The sequence below is a fragment of the Pongo pygmaeus genome, chromosome 1 (genome assembly GCF_028885625.2).
Source record: "Pongo pygmaeus isolate AG05252 chromosome 1, NHGRI_mPonPyg2-v2.0_pri, whole genome shotgun sequence".
NCBI classification, from domain to species: domain Eukaryota; kingdom Metazoa; phylum Chordata; class Mammalia; order Primates; family Hominidae; genus Pongo; species Pongo pygmaeus.
Window position 1 is genome coordinate 22368517 of NC_072373.2, and position 22603 is coordinate 22391119.

General features: G+C 35.1%; 1 protein-coding gene across 11 annotated transcripts in view; it reads left to right on the forward strand.

Moving 5' to 3' along the window:
• CDC42BPA (CDC42 binding protein kinase alpha) overlaps nt 1–22603 on the forward strand; it is a 331226-nt gene that overhangs the window by 157639 nt on the left and 150984 nt on the right. For all 11 annotated transcript variants that reach the window (XM_054467753.2, XM_054467687.2, XM_054467761.2 and 8 more), the window contains 4 exons: nt 10097–10297; nt 11919–12167; nt 14624–14703; nt 18029–18195. In XM_054467753.2, the coding sequence (XP_054323728.1) occupies nt 10097–10297; nt 11919–12167; nt 14624–14703; nt 18029–18195 (697 nt within the window). The remainder of the gene's footprint in view (nt 1–10096; nt 10298–11918; nt 12168–14623; nt 14704–18028; nt 18196–22603) is intronic.

Here is a 22603-nt window from a genome sequence, read left to right on the forward strand (position 1 = left end):
ATGTTGGACTTCCATTTTCAAAACCATAGGCTTGCACCTGTAATACCAGCACTTTGGGAGGCCAAGGCGGGAGGATTGCTTGAGCCCAGGAGTTTGAGACCAGCCTGAGCAACATAGCAAGACCTCATCTCTACAGAAAAATATAAAAAATTAGTTAGGCATGGTGGCATGCATCTGTAGTCCCAGTTACTCAGGAGGATGAGATGGGAGGATCGCTTGAGCTTAGGACCTGGTCAAGGCTGCAGTGACCGTGATGGTGCCATTGCATTCCAGCCTGGGTGGCAGCAAGATCCTGACTCCAAAAAAATAAATAAATAAAAAATAAAAATAAATAAAAAACTATAATGAAGAAACCTTAGTTTATTTCAGATTTTTAAATTAATTTTTAGATTTTATTATCTTATTTTTTGAGGCAGGGTCTTGCTCTGTCATCCAGGCAAGTGCAGTGGTGCTTTGAGCATTTCCTTTACTTACATATTTCCTATAACCATATTTGTGCTGCTGTCTCTTGATTATTTATTTTTAGATACTATCTCATACTATCCTACCATGGTAGATGAGGATTCAGGTCTTTTGCTCTGCTCTTGCCCAGCCAGTACACGTCCTCTCTATCCTCCCAATGTAATTATCACACAATCCCTCGTTAAATCCTGTTCGGTATTTTATTATGATGATACAAATACTCATCTTCGTGTCATACGGTTTGTTTTAATTGCATTTCTTTTCTTCAAAACCTTTTTATTCTTCCTGGTGTAAGTGACCACTTTGCTCTGCTTAATTTCCCGTGTAACTGTCACCAATTTATTCTCATACTCTCCACCATGTTGAATTTCTTAATAAAAGGAATTTAGCAGTTCCTTTTTTTCCCCATGGAGATATTCATACTGGAGTCTTGCATTCTCCTAATCTGGACTGTTTGTTCTAGAGACCTACTGCAGAGGTACTATCCTAGGACTACCTTTCATCGTCTTCATGGAATTTATGTTGTTCTCTAGTATTGGACTCTGTTTCCTGGATCCCATTTGGTGATAGCTGCCTGAAGAAGGTTCCATTGGAAGTAAATATTTCATAATCTTCCATGTCTGAAAAATGCATTCATTAGTATTGATAATTTGTCTAGACATAGTATTCTAGATTTGAAACTATTTTTCTCTTAGAATTTAGAAAGCATTATGTTGTCTTTTAACTTACAGTGTTGCTGTCAAGACATCTGATGCCATTCTGAGTCTCAGTCCTTTTATTACAGCCTTTCTCTCTATCTCTGGAAGCTTTTAGAATGTTTTATTTATTCCCAGTGTCCTGAAATGTTATGATTGTTGACTTTGTGTGGGTCATTATTTATTATCCGGACAGCTGCCTCAAATCTACGAGCCTTTCCCAAGTTTGTGACTTTCAAATTAAGTTTCAACTTACTTTTTCTCTTATATCTCGGTCAAAACCATACCAGCTGAATCAATTTACCTTAAGAAGTCAATTTCTGGTGGTGAAGTGTTTGCTATAATTCTTTTTCTTGCTCTGAAATGATCTTGGCTATTCTTGGCCCTTTATTTTTCTATGTGATTGTTAGGATTAGCACATTGGTTTATATCCATACATGTACACACATCCTTGTGTATACATGAACAATCCTTCATAAACACTGGCTTATGTATTTAAGACCTGCTTTGAAATTAGCTTAATTTTGGGGACATTCATGTCTATAACATGGAATCTTCTCATCTATGAATGTTGTGTTTCTTTTTATTGTTTCAGGTTTTCTTTCATGTCTGTTAATACAGTTCCATAATGTTCACTATTAATCCATTACCTAGATGAGTTAGATTTGCTCCTAAACGACTTGTGGATTTTTTAATGTTACCTGTATTATAAATGATACTTGTTTAAATTTGCAGTTTAATAGCTTGTTGCTCTTCTTTAGGATTAGAATTGATTTTGCATATTCATCTTGAATCTAGCAATCTTGCTAATTTTTTTATCAGTTTAAAATAGTTTATAGATTCTTTCAGATTTTTCATATAGTAAATCATGTAATCTGTAAATTATGACAAATTTTGGGTTTGTTTCTTCACAATCTTTATATGTGCTATTTTTTTCTCTTACCATGGAGTCTAATGACCTTCAGTATAATGTTAAATAGATGCAGTGATGTTGTTTCTGTAGCTTCAAATTAATTTAATGTTTGCAGTTGGCTTTTGGTATGTATCTCTTATCAAATTAAGAAATTCCTTCTCATTTCTGATTACCGGAGTTTTTTTGTTATGGTTCTGGTTGTAACTAAATTACTTTTCTGCATCCATCAAGATGATGTTAGGTTGTTTTTCCTTTAATCTGTTAATCTGATATATGACAGCTTTTCCATTGTTAAATCATTCATTCTTTGAGTAAATATGACTTTATCAAGATGTTATATTGCAGTATTTTAACACATTCTTAGTTGACTCTACTACTATTGTATATAGTATTGTTACCTGGTATTCATACATGACATTAGTCATATCTCAGACTGGAGTATAATTTTTTTTCATTAAATTGTTCTTGTCTGATTTTTAGATTTAGATCATTTTAGCCTTATAAAAGAAACAGAAGACCCATATTTTCCCCTTACCCATTTTGGCTCTAGAACAGTTTATAATACAGTTATCTGTTAACTTATATCATTGGTAGAATTTACTTTTAAATCACCTTAGCCTGGGTGAAGTTTTGTTTTCTTCAATTTTATTTTGTTTTGCAGATAGATTTTGTACTATTGATTCAAATTTTTAATGATTATAGGTCTGTTGGATTTTCTTTTTCTTCCTGAGTTTTAATATGTTACAGTCTTTTCGATGAAAATTGTCCATTTTCTCTGAGTTTTCAATTGTATTGCCATAAAGTAGTACAGACCAGCTTCTTCCTAGTTTTAACATCTCTGTTACAGTGTTGTTTTGCCCCCCTTTTCCTAGTATTGTTTATTTGTGCTTCTCTTTTCCTTCATAAGTTTTGATACAGAGCATTCTACTGTTCAATTCTAAATATTTTCCAACTTAAGTTAGAATTCTTCTGTGGGCCACTATTTAGTGATATGCCTTTTAATATCCATAGTATTATATTTATTTGTTTAGTTAGTTATTCCTGGTTTCAGTTTGCTGTAGATTGGGTCTATTTGGTATCAGATTTTTTTGGCATTTTTTGAAATTTGCTTTGTGATTTTGTAACAGGCCAGTTTTTATAAGTTCTATGTTTATTTGAAAAGAATACTTTTTTTTCCCTAACTTTTGGGTACAGATATATATGCCCATAAGATTAAAATTGTTAATTTTGTCATTCAGTTTTTTTGTGTTCTTAACCATTTTATTTATCTGATCTATTATTCATTGTTTAAAAATCCTTATGATGGTAAGTTTATTAACTTTTCTTTGGAATCATCAGTGTTTTGCACAGCTCTTTTGTAGCTTTGCTGTTATGTATATATTATTCAGAAATGACATTTCTTCCAGGGTATTTTCTTTTATATTAATAAATTTTTAAAAAATCTTACAATGATTTTGGCATTAGAATATATTTAACTGATACTACTGTAGCTACCTTAAGTTTCTTTTCTTTATCATATGCCTGATATATCCCTTTCCATCCATTTACTTTCAACTTTCCTGTGTCCTTATGTTTTAAGTGCATCCCTTTTAAACAGATTATTGCTGATGTTTTTCCCGTTTGTTCATTTTGGTTTTGTGTGTTGTCCTGTGTAACAGTTTTGTTTAATAGGTGAATTTAATCCATTTATAAATTTTGTGATTATTAATATACTTATTTCTAGTATCTTATGTGCTGTTTATCATTGGTTTTGCTTGTTTCTTTGCATGTATGCTTGAGTTTGTTTTCTTCTTTCTTGCCTTCTGTTGACTTGATCAAGTTTAGCTTTTAAATTTCTCTTTGTTGGACATTTGGGTTGGTTCCAAGTCTTTGCTATTGAGAATAGTGCTGCAATAAACATACGTGTGCATGTGTCTTTATAGCAGCATGATTTATAGTCCTTTGGGTATATACCCAGTAATGGGATGGCTGGGTTAAATGGTATTTCTAGTTCTAGATCCCTGAGGATCTACTGACTTCCACACTGACTTCCACAGTGGTTGAACTAGTTTACAGTCCCACCAACAGTGTAAAAGTGTTCCTATTTCTCCACATCCTCTCCAGCACCTGTTGTTTCCTGACTTCTTAATGATCACCATTCTAACTGGTGTGAGATGGTGTCTCAATGTGGTTTTGATTTGCATTTCTCTGATGGCCAGTGATGATGAGCATTTTTTCATGTGTTTTTTGGCTGCATAAATGTCTTCTTTTGAGAAGTGTCTGTTCATATCCTTTGCCCACTTTTTGATGGGGTTGTTTGTTTTTTTCTTGTAAATTTGTTTGAGTTCATTGTAGATTCTGGATATTAGCCCTTTGTCAGATGAGTAGGTTGCAAAAATTTTCTCCCATTTTCTAGGTTGCCTGTTCACTCTGATGCTAGTTTCTTTTGCTGTGCAGAAGCTCTTTAGTTTAATTAGATCCCATTTGTCAATTTTGGCTTTTGTTGCCATTGCTTTTGGTGTTTTAGACATGAAGTCCTTGCCCATGCCTATGTCCTGAATGGTATTGCCTAGGTTTTCTTCTAGGATTTTTATGGTTTTAGGTCTAACAACGATAGACTGGATTAAGAAAATGTGGCACATATACACCATGGAATACTATGCAGCCATAAAAAATGATGAGTTCATGTCCTTTGTAGGGACATGGATGAAACTGGAAACCGTCATTCTCAGCAAACTATCGCAAGGACAAAAAACCAAACACCGCGTGTTCTCACTCATAGGTGGGAATTGAACAATGAGAACACATGGACACAGGAAGGGGAACATCACACTCCGGGGACTGTTGTGGGGTGGGGGGAGAGGGGAGGGATAGCATTAGGAGATATACCTAATGCTAAATGACGAGTTAATGGGTGTGGCACACCAACATGGGACATGTATACATATGTAACAAACCTGCACATTGTGCACATGTACCCTAAAACTTAAAGTATAATAATAATAAAATAAAATAAAAAATAAATGAATAAATAAATAAATTTCTCTTTGTTTGGAAGTTACATATTCTAAGTATTTTAGTGTTTATCTTTACATTTTTAAACATTTATAGTTTACCTGCTGTCTAGAGTTAATCAGTTTTTCTGCCACATTCCCAATCAAAACAAGAAACTTAGATTACTTCACACTGTAATTAACTCAACGTAACACTCACAACAAAAATTAACTCAAAATGGGTCAAAGACCTAAATACAAAAACTAAAACTATGAAACTCTTTGAAAAAAAAATAGAAGGGATAACTTTGTGACATTGGATTTGTCAGTGATTTCTTGGGGATGACACAAAATTACAGGCAGCGAAAGAAAAAAATAGATAAATTGGGCAATATCTCCATTAAAACTTCTGTGCATCAAAGGGCACGACCAGAGTGAAAAGGCAACATATGGAATGGGAGAAAATATTTGCAAATCGTATGTCTAATAAGAGGTTAGTCTCTAAAATATGTAAAGAACTCCTACAAGTCAGCAACAAAGAACAAAGGACCCTGTTAAAAAATGGACAAGGTATTTATTTATTTTTATTTTATTTTATTTTAGAGACAGAGTCTTGCTCTGTCACCTAGGCTGGAGTCAGTGGTGTGATCTCGGCTCACTTCTCCTGCCTCAGTCACCTGAGTAGCTGGGATTTCAGACATGTACCACCATACCCAGCTAAGTTGTTTTTTTTTTTTTTTTTTTTTTTTTTGTAGAGACTGGGTTTTGCCCTGTTGGCCAGGTTGGTCTCAAACTCCTGACCTCAGGTGATTCACCCACCTCAGCCTCCCAAAGTGCTGGGACAAGGAACTTAAATAGACATTTCTCCAAAGAAGATATTTAAATGACCAATTAGCACATGAAAAGGTGTTCAACATCACTAATAATTAGAGAAACACAAATCAAAACCATAGGGATACACCATCTCACACTCAGCAAGATTGCTACTATCAAAAAAACAGAAAATAACAAGTGTTGTCAAGGATGTGAACAAATTAGGATCCTTGGGCACTGTTGGTGGGAATGTAAAATATGGAAAATGGTATGGGTAGCTCTTCAAAAAATAGAAAATAGAATTACCATGTGATCCAGAGTTCCTCCTCTGGGTATATACCCGAAAGAAGCGAAAGCAGGGAGTTGAACATAAATTTGTACACTCATTTTTAGAGCAGCATTGTTCACAATAGCCAAAGGGTGACAGATGAATGGATAAACAAAATGTGCTGTATACATACAATGGAATATCAATCAGTTTTAAAAAGGAAGGAAATTCTGACACGTGCTACAACATGGATGAAACCTTGCGACATTATGTTAATGAAATAAGCCAGTTACAAAAGTACAAATATTTTATGATTCCACTTATGTGAGATAACTATAGTAATCAAGTTCAAAGAAACAAAGTACAATGGTGGCTGCCAGGGTCTAGGGGAAGCGGGAGTGGGGGAATTACTGATGGGTACAGAGTTAAAATTTTCCAAGATGAAAAAGTTTTAGGGAAGGATGGTGGGGACTGGTTGCACAACAGTGTGAAGGTACTTATGCCACTGGAACTGCACACTTCTAAAAATCATTAAGATAGTAAATTTTATGGCTTTTTACCACCATTAAAAATAATAATTAAAAATTTAAAAAACTTAAGAAATTTAGAATACTTGAATCCTGTTTACACCCTCAGTAATATGTTTTTGTTTTTCCAGTGTTTTATTTCCAACTTCTTTTTTTTTTCTTTTTTTTTTTTAGGGAGGTAAAGTGGGTGGTTTTTAAAAATTTTTATTTTTCTATTTGTAAACTGACAAATTATAGTTGAATACATTTATGGGGTAAATTTATTTTTCAGCCCTCAGGTAGTTACTCCTGCCTCTTTTTCTAGTCCTTGTCCTCCTTCTTCTTCATTATGTTATCCAATTAACCACCATTTAGATGTATTAGTAAAGTTTACTAATATCTTTGTTCATAATTGCTTCTAGTATCACATTCTTCCATCTTGGTTAAATTTCTTGTTTTCCGAAGTATACCCTTTAGTGCTTGTTTAGCTGAAAGGAAATGTTAGCGATAGTTTACTTAGTCTTGTGTGAAAATGTATCATTTCTGTATCATAATTTAGGTAGGTAGGTAATATTATATTGACAATTATTTTGTCTTTTCACTTTGAAGGTACAACTTCATTTTCTTCTGACTGCAATTGTTAGTTATTAATAATTCAGCTGTTGGTCTAATTGTCATTTCTTAGTAGATAATCTCTTTTTAAAATCTCTTTGGCTTTGGTATTCTGTAGTTTAATTCCAGTGTGTATAGACATGAATCTGCTTTTATTTATCTTCTAAGTACTTTTTTTTGTTTGTTTGTTTGTTTTTGAGACAGGGTTTCACTCTTGTTGCCCAGGCTGGAGTGCAGTGATGCCATCTCTGCTCACTGCAACCTCGACTTCCCAGGCACAAGCAATCCTCCCACCTCAGCCTCCTGAGTAGCTGGGAGTACAGACATGTGCCACCATGTCCAGCTAATTTTTGTATTTTTTGTAGAGATGTGGTTTCACGATGTTGCCCAGGCTGGTCTCCAACTTCTGAGCTCAAGTGATCCACCCGCCTTAGCTTCCCAAAGTGGTGGGATTACTGGTGCGAGCCACTGCGCTCAACCTCTTCTAAGTACTTTATGCCCTTCCTGCATCCAGGAATTCAAGTCTTATATCATTCTTGAAAAAATATAAGCTTTGTCTCTTTGGATATTGCTTTCCACTATTCTCTCTTTTATCTCATTCTCTTATACTATGTTGAACTTGTCCATTCTAGGGTCTGTACGTCTTAGCCTTTCTTCCAAATTTTCCATTTTTTAAGTCTTCATATTAGATGCTAGTTAATTTCTTCAGCTCTTCTTCAGGTTTATTATTCTCGTCAACTGTATCTAATCCACTGTTTACCTATTTATTGCATTTATTTTATTTCAGTGACTATTTTCATTTCTAGGACTTCTGTTTGATTTTTATAAACTTTTGTGTTGTTGATTTTTTTAGGTCTTTAATAATTTTAAACATACTTATTTCATAGAGTGGATCTGATTGTTGTTAGGGATCTAATTGTTCTGTTTGTTGGGATTTCTGAGTTACTCAGACAGTTTCCTCATTTGGTTTATATTATTGGATTGTGAGTTAATATTCAGCGAGATTTTATGTTTAAGAATTGTATCTGCCAAATTTGAGCATGTGTCCTCCAGAGTAGATTTGAATTTGTTTCTCTTCCTAGAGGCAACTAACCTTGGGTCAGTGTTAATGCCAATTTCTTGGCTTGGGAACTTTTGGACCACAGAAGCGGTGTGCATTTGAATCCCAAATGTTGAGACTATGTGATGTAATGTTACGAATTTCTACAGGAACAATATTTTTCATTCATCACACACAAGTCAAGATAGATGAAATGTCTTGTCCTTCTCTGCTTTGTGGCAGATTTTTATAATGTACCGTTTTTCTTACAGTATACGTTTTAAGGCAAAAGGTGTGTATATAGGGCAGCCTTTGTCTTCAAACTCGCCACCTTATCTAAGCTAAGGATAGGGTCTTTTCTTTTGTTCTTACCTCATATAAGCATAAGGTATTCACTTTTGTGTACGTTAAAATTCGAGTACCTAGGAAATGAAAACCAACAATTCCCCAACCCTACTCATCTCTAATGCTTATTGTCCTGATTCTCAAGCATTTTTTGATTACTGACTTCTAAGAATTTCTCTTTGTAAAAAAGTTCTTTTATATGTTTATACAAATAATTCTTATATTTTATCTAGCTTTTTTTTTTTTTTTTGCTTTTGAGACCAAGTCTTGCTCTGTCGCCCAGGCTGGAATGCAGTGGCGCAATCTTGGCTTACTGCAAACTCCACCTCCCGGGTTCACGCCATTCTCCTGCCTCAGCATCCCGAGTAGCGGGGACTACAGGCACCCGCCACCACACCTTGCTAATTTTTTTGTGTTTTTAGTAGAGACAGGGTTTCACCATGTTAGACGGGATGTTTATCTAGCATTTTTAAGAGTTTGTAAAGGAAGGGTTTTCAAGTTATTTAATCTCAGTATTGCTAAAATGTAAGTCTATCCTAATTATTCAGAATTGGAAATGTAGTCTAGAAAATCCAAAATATTAACTGGTATTCTACTTTAGGAATGTTCATATTTTGGATAAGTTCTTCTAAAACATGTAAAGGGCCAATATTCTTTTACTTCAAAGTACCTTACAACATATATACCCAGGATTTTTCTAGTTACCTGTTTTATTTTTTCTTCTGCTTTTTTACAGAGATAGGGTCTTGCTGTGTTGCCCAGGCTAGTCTCAAACTCCTGGGCTCAAGTGATTCTCCCACATTGGCTTCCCAAAGTGCTGGGATTACAGATGTCAGCTACCATGCCTGGTTTTAATTACTTGTTTTCTAATTAAACTTAACCTGCTATAACAAGTACTCAACTTTTTTTCTCTATTGGAACTTTAGTTTTTGAAGGATATACCTCTTCTTTTATAGTTTTTTAAATTAGTAAGTAGTTTGTTGTACATTATTGACGTGTGTTTTCTTAGGTTTCTATTAAGGAGTTTAAACATAATCTCCAGGCTTCTCATAGTGTTGGCCTAAATATCAGGAGCTTTTTCCCCCCCATCTCATTGTAAAATTTTCACGGTTTCATTTTTTTTTTTTACATGTATAGGTTTGACAGGTAATTATCAATAATGAGTGTTCTAAACCAAATATTCAATTTGTTGTTAATGGGTATGATGGTTTAAATTTAATTATTCCTCTCAATGTCATCAGTTAAGTGACACTATAATAAAAGTTCTACAGTGTTATGAAATCTGGAAAACTATTAATGTGGGGATAATATACAATTTAACATATATATAAGGATTATTATTATTTTTCAGATAATGACAAAGATGTGTTTATGAGATAATAATGTTTATTGTGTATCTTCAGTAACTATTTTAAATTTAAAATGTTTTATTTCTAATATAGTAGATTAATAAAAATGTAAATTTCTTCAGGTTCAGTCCTCAGTGGCTGTAGGAACCCCAGATTATATCTCTCCTGAAATCCTTCAAGCCATGGAAGATGGAAAAGGCAGATATGGACCTGAATGTGACTGGTGGTCTTTGGGGGTCTGTATGTATGAAATGCTTTACGGAGAAACACCATTTTATGCAGAATCTCTGGTGGAGACATATGGAAAAATCATGAATCACAAAGTTAGTATATTTTACTTTTGTTCAAATTAATGTGGTAAATAACACATATAATAAAATAATTTTTAAAGAGAAAATATTTTTCTAAGAACAGTGAACAATCACATGTCTATCCTAGTATGGGACACGACAAACATAAATAGTCAAAATCCATAAATTATTCATAAGTTGTTAGTTCTAATTTTCTTGTATTTTATTAGAGATGCTGCTAAGTAGGAAATTAAGTGGTCTCCCCAGTAGAATAACAAAGGTCATAAGTAGAGAATTTAGATCATTGCTTACTATAGTATATGTATAATCATGACTAGAATATGTGTAAAAAAATTTTCAACTTTAGTGGTAATAAGTGCAATACAAATTTAAAATAAGAATGAGATACTTTTTTTTCTTGTCAAATTAGCAAAGATCAAAAGAAAAATAGTACTCTGTACCATAAATAATGCAGTGAGATGGGCATTCTAAGACATTAATAGGAATATAAATTGGTGTAACCTTTCTGTTCAGGAAGTTTACAGTGTGCACCTAGAGCCTTAAAAAATGGTTAGAGGTTTTGATTGAGCAACTTCAGTCTAGGAATCTACCCTATGACATTTTCAGTAGAACAAAGATATATGTACAAGGATACCTATTCTAACATTATTTATGATCACAGAACACTAGAAGCAACACAGACACGCAACAAGAACAAATTAATGAAACTTTAATATATTTAGTACTAAGTGAAATAGACTGTTAATAATAATAAGAAGAAAGGTTTTATTAGCAGTCTTAGAAGATTGTGAGCAGTTGCAAAAACCTAGAATATGAATATCCTATAGAAGGGAATGATAATCTATTCTTTTTAATTTGTTCCAGTGAAGCAATTATGATTAGTTGCTTTACATATATAAAAAGCAGCTTTATAGGGTATGTTCTTCTTCCTGTTTGCAAAGATAATGTTTCATATAGTTATAAAGAGTTGAAAGACTGGAAATAGCAGCAGGGTTGTAAATAGCATGTACATTATTTGAATTAAAAAAATATTGTAGTATAACATGATATTTAACAGCACAGATTACAGCTTCAGTTCGAATTCTGGTTCTGCCACTTCCTAGATGTGTAATGTTGAGAAAGTTACTTGAATTCTGTGTCTTTATTTCTTCTATAATATTAGCATAGTAGGAGTACCCACCTAAAATGGTTGTTTTGAGGGTTAAATGAGTAACGTACTTTAAATAGTGTCAGATACACATTATGTCCTTTAAAAGTATTTATTATTAGTTAATCATTAGTATGTAACTTATATGACCATTATCAATCATCTATCTCGATTTAAATATTGAGTCAAATTCCACTACTTTTAAGTAATTTATCTTCATTCTGATAGCAGTTTAAGGTATTTAAGGTATAGTGTATTCTTTCTATAGCGCATGCATGATTGAGTCATATATGAAATTAAAAGTCCTAGAAAAATGATCTTCTGTCATTCATCACTGTATTCCTTTAGTATTAGTACTTTGCACCAACATGCAGTTATTAGATATATTTAAAAGAAAATGTATTTTTAAGAAAATAAATAAGGCAACCAACCTACTTAGTATGTTAAACACTGATTTATATTTTGTTTCTGTTTTTCTCTGTTTAGGAGAGGTTTCAGTTTCCAGCCCAAGTGACTGATGTGTCTGAAAATGCTAAGGATCTTATTCGAAGGCTCATTTGTAGCAGAGAACATCGACTTGGTCAAAATGGAATAGAAGACTTTAAGAAACACCCATTTTTCAGTGGAATTGATTGGGATAATATTCGGAACTGTGAAGCACCTTATATTCCAGAAGTTAGTAGCCCAACAGATACATCGAATTTTGATGTAGATGATGATTGTTTAAAAAATTCTGTAAGTATGACATAAGTATGACACTGTGAAGAAGTTCTATCCCTGTTTCTTTCTAATATGGTTATATAGTAATTTTTTGGTTTATAAGTATTTTGCTAGGATGGTTTTACAATGATCAGTTATCAGTCAGTGATCATGGCTTCCAGTGCTTATTCTGTCACAAATCAAATTAAGAAGAAAGTTAACTGAGGTGAACATAGTTATTTGTGACTGAGAACAAAATTAAAATTCAAAGTTTTACCTCTCAGATAAGTTATGCCATTAAGCTTCATAAGAGAACGAATTAGATACTTAAAAAAGCAGATTTTATGATTGCAAAGTGAAGAGGTTGGCAAATTTCTCCCTAAAACCATAAAACTGGACAAAATTATTAAAATCAACCATGTCAGGGCCTGATACAACAATTGAAGAGAAATAAATTGAGAAGCATTTATTTGTGAAAAACTGCTGAACTTTAGTTAAAGTCACATATACCACACATGTCCATCCCCACTACTGACTTGGTCTGGGACAGTAGTACTAGTAGCATGGAACTGGATAGAAAAATCAGCAGCTTTGCTGATACAGAGGGCAGATTCCGGGACTAAATACCCAAGCCCAGTGTGTTGCTGCTAACAATAGCAAACTTGGTAGGAAATCAGTAGGGAAAATAGTCCACAGACGTGGTATAGCTCTGAGGTATAGCCCTGCCTGAGGTGAATAGCAGACCTCAAGCCAATTATTTGGCCAGTCCACTAGCCAAATAATTCAACCATTCTTAGCTTGTGAGCCATGCCAAAACAGGCCAGCATACTATATTTGACCTCTGCTATAACCCTTTAGGTTATATGAGATTAAAATTTAGGAAAATAAGAACTTAAAATTTTTATGTTTTTTGCCTTTTTAGCCTTCTTTTTTTTTTTTTTTTTTTTTTTTGAGACAGAGTCTCACTCTGTCTCCCAGGCTGGAGTGCAGTGGCACAATCTCGGCTCACTGCAAGCTCCGCCTTCCGGATTCACGCCATTCTCCTGCCTCAGCCTCCTGAGTAGCTGGAACTGTAGGCGTGTGCCACCACACCTGGCTAACTTTTATGTTTTTAGTAGAGACGGGGTTTCACCGTGTTGGCCAGAATGGTCTCTATCTCCTGACCTCATGATCCGCCCTCCTCAGCCTCCCAAAGTGCTGGGATTATAGTCATGAGCCACTGCTCCCGGCCCCTTTTCAGCCTTCTTAATTTGAGCTTTTATTTTTATTCAGTTATTTACTATGGCTTTAATTCTGTACTAAAAACTTTTATGTTAATGTTATATGACTTAACAGAATATTTTTAGTTTTTGTGGGTACATAATAGGTACACGTTATATTACTTTTCACTGAAACAGTGAATACTATTTCAATACAATAAGCTGTGATCACTGTTTGATAACTGATAATTGTAAAACCATCCTAGTACTATATTCAAGGCAGATAAAAATTTCTCATACTTCCCTGTCTAAACTTCACAAAGAATAATTAAATGGACTTCTCTTACCAGTTTTTTATAAATAGAATTATATTTACTGTTAACAAAGTGTGAATCATTCCAAATTAAATACATAGTACAGTTGATCCTAATTATTCATGGTGGTTATGTTCTATATAGTTGCCTTGAACACTATTAGCTAATATTGAACCATTGCTCTGAGGGAAATACAGGGTTGGGTTTCTGTGAGCCTCTGATCAACTGATCAATATATAGTCTTGTTTTATGTGTGCTTCTCTTTAAAAAGACACTTTATATAACATATATTATTGATTCATTAACACTGAACTCACCATTGAACTCACCACCAGCAGCACTGTAACTCGTGCCTGAATGAAGCTTTTCTAGCACATTATTTTCTCCATAAAGGCACATCACTGTCCTCTTGCGCTAGGAACACTAGACAGCGCTTCAGCACTATGCTTGGGAGCGTTTGCAAGCAGTGAATCACATATAGAGGGCCCAAAAATGTGAAATGCGTGACACCAAAGAGACCCTGTAAAGGACACTTGTTTATAATGAGAGCTTAAATGAGAAGGCAGAGCCTCTCCTGTTCAACCTCAGCTGGTAATGTGAGCATAGGACATCTCAAATTTTTCTCTGCTCTGCACGTGTCTACAAATGATCATAAAATTACCACAAGTATTGATTTGGGGTTTACAAATAAATATTAGCTTGTACACAAATTTGCAAATACAGAATACATGAATAATAATGACTGTATTCTCAATATCAGACTTTCAATCTTCATTTTACTTTAATTAGAATTTTAGAGTAGCAGTGTTCATGGTCTAAATTTTATATCACTAAACAACTATACCAAACTTACCAGTGTTTTAAAATTGAACAGTCAAAATTTTTTTTTAAATACTTCTTTTTGGTGTTTTATATTTATAGCCAAGCCTACAGATCATATAACTACCTATTTCTTACCAGATGTTTTTTCCTCCTTTAGGAAACGATGCCCCCACCAACACATACTGCATTTTCTGGCCACCATCTGCCATTTGTTGGTTTTACATATACTAGTAGCTGGTAAGTTTGAAAAGTTAACATAGTTTGGGCCAAGTGCAGTGGCTCACGCCTGTAATCCCAACACTTTGGGAGGCCAAGGCAGGTGGATCATGAGGTCAGGAGATCGAGACCAGCCTGGCCAATATGTTGAAACCCCATCTCTACTCAAAATACAAAAATTAGGTGGGCATGGTGGTGGGTGCCTGTATTCCCAGCTACTCGGGAGGCCGAGGCAGGAGAATCACTTGAACCCAGGAGGCGGGGGTTGCAGTGAGCCGAGACTGCGCCATTGCAGTGCAGCCTGGGTGATAGAGCGAGACTCTGTCTTAAAAAAAAAAAAGTTAACATAGTTTGGACAATTTAAAGCAAATTAAATTGAATTGAGGTTCGTAAAAAATGTATGAGAAAACTTTGTAAATTAAAACTTTTTAAAAAATAGAATGAGCCTACTGCTGGAAATAGAAAGTTAAGCATTACAAAATGAATAGAACACATGAAAATCTTAACTCGTTTTGGAGGGGAAAGAATGGAACAGAGAGCTCGGAATCTAATCCTTAGCAACGAAGCAGTAATTAGAAGAGTTTCATTCTCTAGATGTCAAGTAGCAGAACTTTCAACCCATTAATTCTACCGTTCTTTCACTGACCCTCACTTCACTTGTATTCCGTTTCCCCCTTACCCTGTTTAAATTCCATTGAGAATGATTATAGTCACTCCTTGTATGCCGTTTCAGTTCCTTTGACTCTCTCTCATTCTGTGATACTTCCCCCTTACCCTGTTTAAATTCCATTGAGAATGATTATAGTCACTCCTTGTATGCCGTTTCAGTTCCTTTGACTCTCTCTCATTCTGTGATACTTGTTTTGCTAAGTGAACATTAACTATTACAATTTTATTCTCTACCTGTACAGTTGCAAATGACTAGAAAAAATAGCTGACTATTCTTACTGGTCTACTTTAAATTCATGATTACCAACCTCAAGTCCCCCTTGTCTGACAAATATACCGTATTACCCTAGTGTATTCACTCTTCCACTCACCTAGTAACTATTTTTTACTTTCTTTCTTTTTTTTTCTTTTTTTTTTTTTTTTAAGAGATGGGGTCTTGTTCTGGGCAGCAGAAGGGCTGGAATGCAGTGGTGCAGTCCTAGCTCACTATAGCCTCAAACTCCTGGGCACCAAAGATCCCCCTGCCTCAGCCTCCTGAGTAGCTGGGACAATAGGCACAAGCCGCCATGCCCAGCTAATTTTTAAAACGATTTAGAAATGGAGTCTTGCTGTGCTGTCTAGGCTGGAGTGCAGTGGCACAGTCATAGATCACTACAGCCTCCTACTCCTCAAGCCATCCTCTGGCCTTAACCTCCCCTGTTTCTGGGATTACAGATGTGAGCCACTGCATCTGGCCTATTTCTTTCTACTTGAGTTTGAAACCTCTGTCATCCTCTGTCATCCTCACTTTCAGCTGATAATCTTGCATCCCCTTTCACTGAAAGGATTGAGGCAAACCGCAGACAACTTCCACAAGCTCCAGTTACCATATTTACCGCCTACTTACTGTTGGACCCAAATTCTCCGTTCTTTTCATGGATGAACTGTGCAAGCCTCTAGTAAGGCCAGTCTCTTCCATCCCTTCCTGGCTAGTCTAGTGCATATTTTGCTTTTATGTCATAAATTTTTTTCTTCTTGTGTCATCTGCATCATCAGATCATTTCTATCAGCTTACAAATGTCAGTTCTCCATCTTAATGCAAAATATAAAATCTGGATTCCTCTTCCTTTACCTCTTATCAACCATGTCTCTGCTTTGCATTATAGAAAAATCACTTCAACTGTTGACTATATTTTGTTTATTTTTCTCATACTGTTGTTTCTTGAATCCATTCCAGTCAGGTGTGTGCCCCCATCAGTTCGTGCAAACTACTTTTATCGATGTCACTGTTGACCAACATGTTGCTAAATCTAATGATCACTTCTCAGTCCTAGTCTTACTTATTTGCTTAGTCTCATCTTATTTGCCACAGCTCCATACTTTTAAAATACCACCTTCTCCTATCTTCTAGGGCACTTGACTGAGTTTCTTTCACCTTGCTGGTCATTCCTTCTCAGTCTCCATACCTGATCCCTCCTGACTTCCCTGACTTGTGAATATCAGAGTGTCCTATGGCTCAGTCTTTGGATTTCTCTTTTCCATCTAAACTCTCTAGTGTTCTCCCAAAGATTTGCTGATGACTCCTAAATGTGCATCTCCAACTGAGACCTCTCCTCTCGTCTACTTAAAAATCTGTCTTAACCACCCACTTACTATGTAAATAACTTTTTTTTAGTTCTCTGATCCTGTTCAGGTGATCCTCTTAAAAGATAATCAGAACATGTCACTCCCCTGTTCAGAACCAGTCCACCCATCCCCGACTCCAGTGGCTTCATATCTTAACTCCAAATCAAACTTCTTACAAGGCCCTACATGACTGCCTTACTTTTATCTTTCTGAGTTTATTTTTCCTTGTTTACTCGACTCCATGCACACAGGCCTCCTTTCTGGCCTGTGAACATGCCAGACATACTCTTGTCTCGGGGCTTTAGTACTCCTGTTTCATCTGCTTGGAACATTCTTTCTTTTGATATTCCCTTAAGTGGTCCCCTCACCCTTACTTGGCTTTTTCCACAGTTACTTTAGCAGTGACAGCTTTCCTGACTACTTTATCTAAATTTTTATCTCCTCCCCTTCAATACTTTATTTCTCCCTTTCCTGCTTTGTGTTTTCTCCTTAGCATTTTAACATTTTCTAATGTAATGAATATCTCCATTATTTTCTTTATTTCTGTCTCAGTCACTGGAATATAAGCTCTACATGGGCAAGGATTTTTGTCTGTTTTGTTCACCACCAAATGTCCAGCAGTTTCAGCATTTTTATTTAAATTGTATTGAATTAAAGACAGAAACTTGCTTTTGAATTTCAAATTCTAGTAAAGAGGGCCGTGGCTGGTGCTTTTGACTACTGCTGTTTCACCTAGGTAGTCAAATTGTTTTAAACTACCAGTAACCCTTCCCCAAACTTCATTTTATAATTTGTGGGGTTTTTAAAATCAAAAGAATTTGGGTGGATTTTAAGTTTTCATTTTTTAAAATGCTTCTAAAAACAGTTTATGATGATTTTGCAAACAAATTTTTATAATTATTCCAGCTGGCTAACTGCAAGATATTCAGATCTGTGTTTTAAATGAGCAATTTAAAAATGTTTTTGCCATAAGGGTGGAGTCAGTTAAAAACAATTTTTAAAAAATGTTAACGTTTTTCTTCAAACTTTTTATCACAGTATGAACCTACATTTTTTTTTTTCTTTTCTTCAGTGTACTTTCTGATCGGAGCTGTTTAAGAGTTACGGCTGGTCCCACCTCACTGGATCTTGATGTTAATGTTCAGAGGACTCTAGACAACAACTTAGCAACTGAAGCTTATGAAAGAAGAATTAAGCGCCTTGAGCAAGAAAAACTTGAACTCAGTAGAAAACTTCAAGGTAAATGTATTTTAAATATATTTTCACTTTTTGAATTGTACTGACAGTGTTATGAGCTGTTTATTATAAGTGGTTGTTTTATCTTTGAAAAAAATTATTAAGTGGTGAAAAATCAAGTTGTAGAGATGTATGCAGAACGCAGCATAATACCATTTATGTAAAATCACACAATTAATAGTAAACAACAACAAAATAGCTTTGGTCTCCTGTGGGTACATATTTATGTTTATAAAGATGTGTGGGAATACCTTTGGGGATGCGGAAATGGGACCCTCCTCACTTCGTTATAGCACTTTAATGACTTTTCCTATCTTATTTGCTCAATCTTTAAGAGCTCTGGCTCCTTTCACACTGTCGTTCTCTGCAGCATTGCTTCTGCCGTATTTGGTGATTTTAAAATGCACATACACATAAACTTTTTAAGATTCTGAGTGAGTTTCTTGATTCTTCACCTTCAGTGATTGTTTTCTCCACCTCGTTTCATCCAGTCCGTCATATGATAATAAGATATGTCTTAAGATTACAATATCTAAAACTCTTCATTAATCGCAGTTTCCAGCAAATCTTTTATAGTCTCCTGGTCACAATTTTTAGTGCTCTCTCTCTGACCCCTTAACTCCAGTATTTCTTCACTGCCACCGTTACCTACAAGTCTATCACCATTTAACTCTGCTATTTATACCCTCATTTTTCATTCTCTGGTCAGCCATAATCATACCCTGGCATATACCTTCAAATCTATTGTTCCTCTTTCTCTTTGTCAAATACCTTTCGCAGAACCCCAACCGTGTTTGAATACAACTTTGTATCTTCAACTATCCAGCTGAAGACAGCTTACTTAAAACACCCACAACGTGCTGACTAATATTAATTCAGATTGACAGACACTCACCTCAGGTCAGCTCTTCATGCTGCCCAGCAGTCCTACTTTACTCCCCTAGTCTATTTCCCTATCCTGTGTTGTAAAATCCAGTGATCATTTCTGTCTTCACCTTTTAACTTATCAGCAATATTTGACCCTATGGACCTTTTATTCCTCCTGATAACACTCTCTTTTTTTTTGGCTTCTGGGGCACTTTATCTCCTGGTTTTCTTTTTCCTCATAAACCTGTCCTTCCCAGTCTCCTTTGCTAAGTTTTCCTTAACTCTTTGACCTTTGAATGTTAGAATATTCTCTAGTTGAAGCAAGTCTCTAATTGAGTGAGGCCTTCAATGAAGGTTTTCCTGACCATCCTATTTATAATTTAATCATATATATATCTCCAGTACTACTGTCTCCTTTTTCTGCTTTTTTCTCTAAAGTAAAGGATGTAACATATTATATATTTTACTTACATATTTTGTGAATGAAGGAATGTATTTATGGACAAATAATCAGGAACTTGTAACTAATCAAAGTTTTACAATCACAAAACTTTACTATCATACTTTTAGAGGTCCAGTAGAGAAAAAGGCTGTGTAGACATCAATAGAATGGACTATTTTCTGTTTTTCCATAAGTTGTTAAGATCTCTGCATATGAATTACTTCCCTTTTGTGACTGAAATTTTTGTTTTTTTTTATGTGGTGATACACATATAGCAAAGTGTGCAAGCATTCTACTTTTAAGTATAAGCCTAATAAATATTTGTAAATGTATACACTGATGTAACCTTCACCCATATTCATGTGTAGAATATGTCCAGCATAGGGTAAAGTCCTCACATGTCCCTTCCCAGTTTGTAACCTACCACTATGAAATAAACATCATCCTAATTTCTTTCACCATTAATGAATTTTTACCTGTTTTTGAACTTCATATAAATGGTATCATACAGTATATTCTCTTTTGTGTATGGTGTCTTTCACTTGTTGTTTTTTGAAATTCACCCATGTTTTGTATATATCAGCAGTTTGCTCTTTTTTTTTTTTTTTTTTTTTGTACTGCTGTTTAGTATTTCATTGTATATCAGCACTAAAAATTACCCAGTCTGTTGTTGGTAAATATTTGGGTTATTTCCAGATGTTGACTACTATGAGTAAAGTTCCTGCAAATATACTTATATATTTTGGTGGTCCTATGTACTATTTCTCTCAGATACATACCTGGGAGTACAATTTCTGGGCCATATAGTAGAGGATTTTCAGCTTTAGAAGATATTTTCAAAGAGTTTTCTAAAGTGACTATACCAATATATAGTTCTACTAATAATGTATGAGTTCTACTTTCTTCAGCTCCCTGCCAGAACTTGATATTGTCAGTGTTTTTCACTTGTAGCCATTCTGGTAGAAGTATAGTGATGTCCTGCTGTGATTTTAATTTGCATTTCCCTGATGAATAATGAGGTTGAATATCTTTTCATATATTTACTATCCATTTGGATATCTAGTCTTGTGAAGTTTTGATTCGAGGTTCTTGCCCATTTTTCTATTAGGTCTTTATATATCTTTTTCTTAATAATTTGTATGTTACTACTTCACAAACAACGTAGAAACCTTTAGACAGCTCCTTGTATGACTGTTGTTACATAGTTTACCTTAATCTGTGTTATAAATCTTTTAATACACTTTTACTCGATTGTTGCTTTATGTTTTCTTTACTCATTAATTTTAAATATCTTTTTATTTACCCATATATTTACCCTTTTGGTGCTTTTTATTTCTCCCTAGTGATCCATGTTTCTATCTGGAATCATTTTTCTTTAGCCTAAAAAACTTCCTTTATTGTTTTCTTGTAATGTGAGTGTGTTGTGACAAATTCTTGATAGGATTTTGTTGATCCGAAAATGTCTTTATTTTTACCTTCATTTTTGAAGAATACTTGTGCTGGGTTAGAATTCTAGCTTGGCAGCTTTTTCTTTCAGAGCTCTACATGTATTATTTCATTGTTTTCTATAATAACTTCCATAATATTTCTTGAGAAGCCAGCTGTTAATCTTAAGCTCTTGAATGTAATGTATATGTTTTCCCTTCTGGCTGCTTTCAGGATTATGTCCTTAACTTCAGTTTCAAATAGTTGGACTGTGATTCACATACGTGTCGCTTTCTTTATATGAACAGAAAATCCTGGTCGAGATTCACTGAGCTTTTGCAATCTTGTTTGATGTCTTTTATCAGTTTTGCAAAATTCTAAGCCATAATCTCTGTAGATATTATTTTGCCTCATGCACTTTCTTCTCTCCTTCTGGGACTGTAATTGCGTATATGTTAGATGGTATCTCACATTTCCTTTATGCTCTGTTCTGTTCCTTCCATTCTTTCTGTTTTTTGTGTGCTTCATTAAGATATTTTCTATCGATCTGCCTTCAGGTTCACTAGTTCTGGCTTCTGCTTTATCCATTTTGCTGTTAAGTCCATCTAATTAGTCTTAATTTCAGATATTGTCTTTTTTAGTTAAGGATTATTCATTTGATTCTCTCAGTTTTCAGTTTTCTGTTGAAATTTCCCCATATTTTTGTGTATTTTTTTCTCTATTTTCTTTAACATTTTAATATTTTGAGGTCCTTACCTGTTACTTTCAACAACTGAATCATCTGTGAGCCTGCCTTTCTGTTTTTTTCTTTCATTTATCATGCTTTTCTGCTTTTCCAAATGTCTCCATGTGAAAGATGTCATGAATAAAAATAACATAGAGAAGGAAGTTTTATTATTTTTGCCCCAGAGAGGTTTCTCCCTTTTCATTCCATCAAGAATTGAGCTTGGACAAGACTAAATTGCATTTTTTTTTTGGGTGGCGGGGGGGGACAGAGTCTCGCTCTGTCGCCCAGGCCTGGAGTGCAGTGGTGTGATCTTGGTTCACTGCAACCTCCGCCTCCCAGGTTCAAGCGATTCTCCTGCCTCAGCCTCCTGAGTAACTGGGACTACAGGCGCGTGCCACCATGCCTGGCTAATTTTTTGTATTTTTAGTAGAGACGAGGTTTCACTGTGTAAGCCAGGATAGTCTTGATCTCCTGACCTCGTGATCCACCCGCCTCAGCCTCCCTAAGTGCTGGGATTACAGGCATGAGCCAGCGTGCCTGCCCCTAAATTGCATTTTAAATTAGACTCAACCCTACCTTTGATTTCAAATGCCCAGAAGCGGGAGCTGGATAGAGCCTAGTTGGGCCTCTTTCTCCTTCACTTCCTAAACTATGGGAGATTTATTCTGCTCTTCAGCCTTCTGCCCTATACCATTTCCAAATTTGGTGTCTTGATGAAGAGACTGGCCATGTATTTGAAGCAGATTCTCTTCCTCAAGCAGCTCTTTGTCTCTGAAATAATTCTATACTATCGGAGATTTCTGTCTGACTTTTCAAAGCTCCCTAACTTCCCATGCAGCCCCCAAGTACAACAATTAAAATCTACCATGGGAATAAAAGCACCATATGCTTAGGGACTTTGAGATTTCCAAATTGTTGCAGCATCCCCACACATCTCCAGAAGCTTCAGT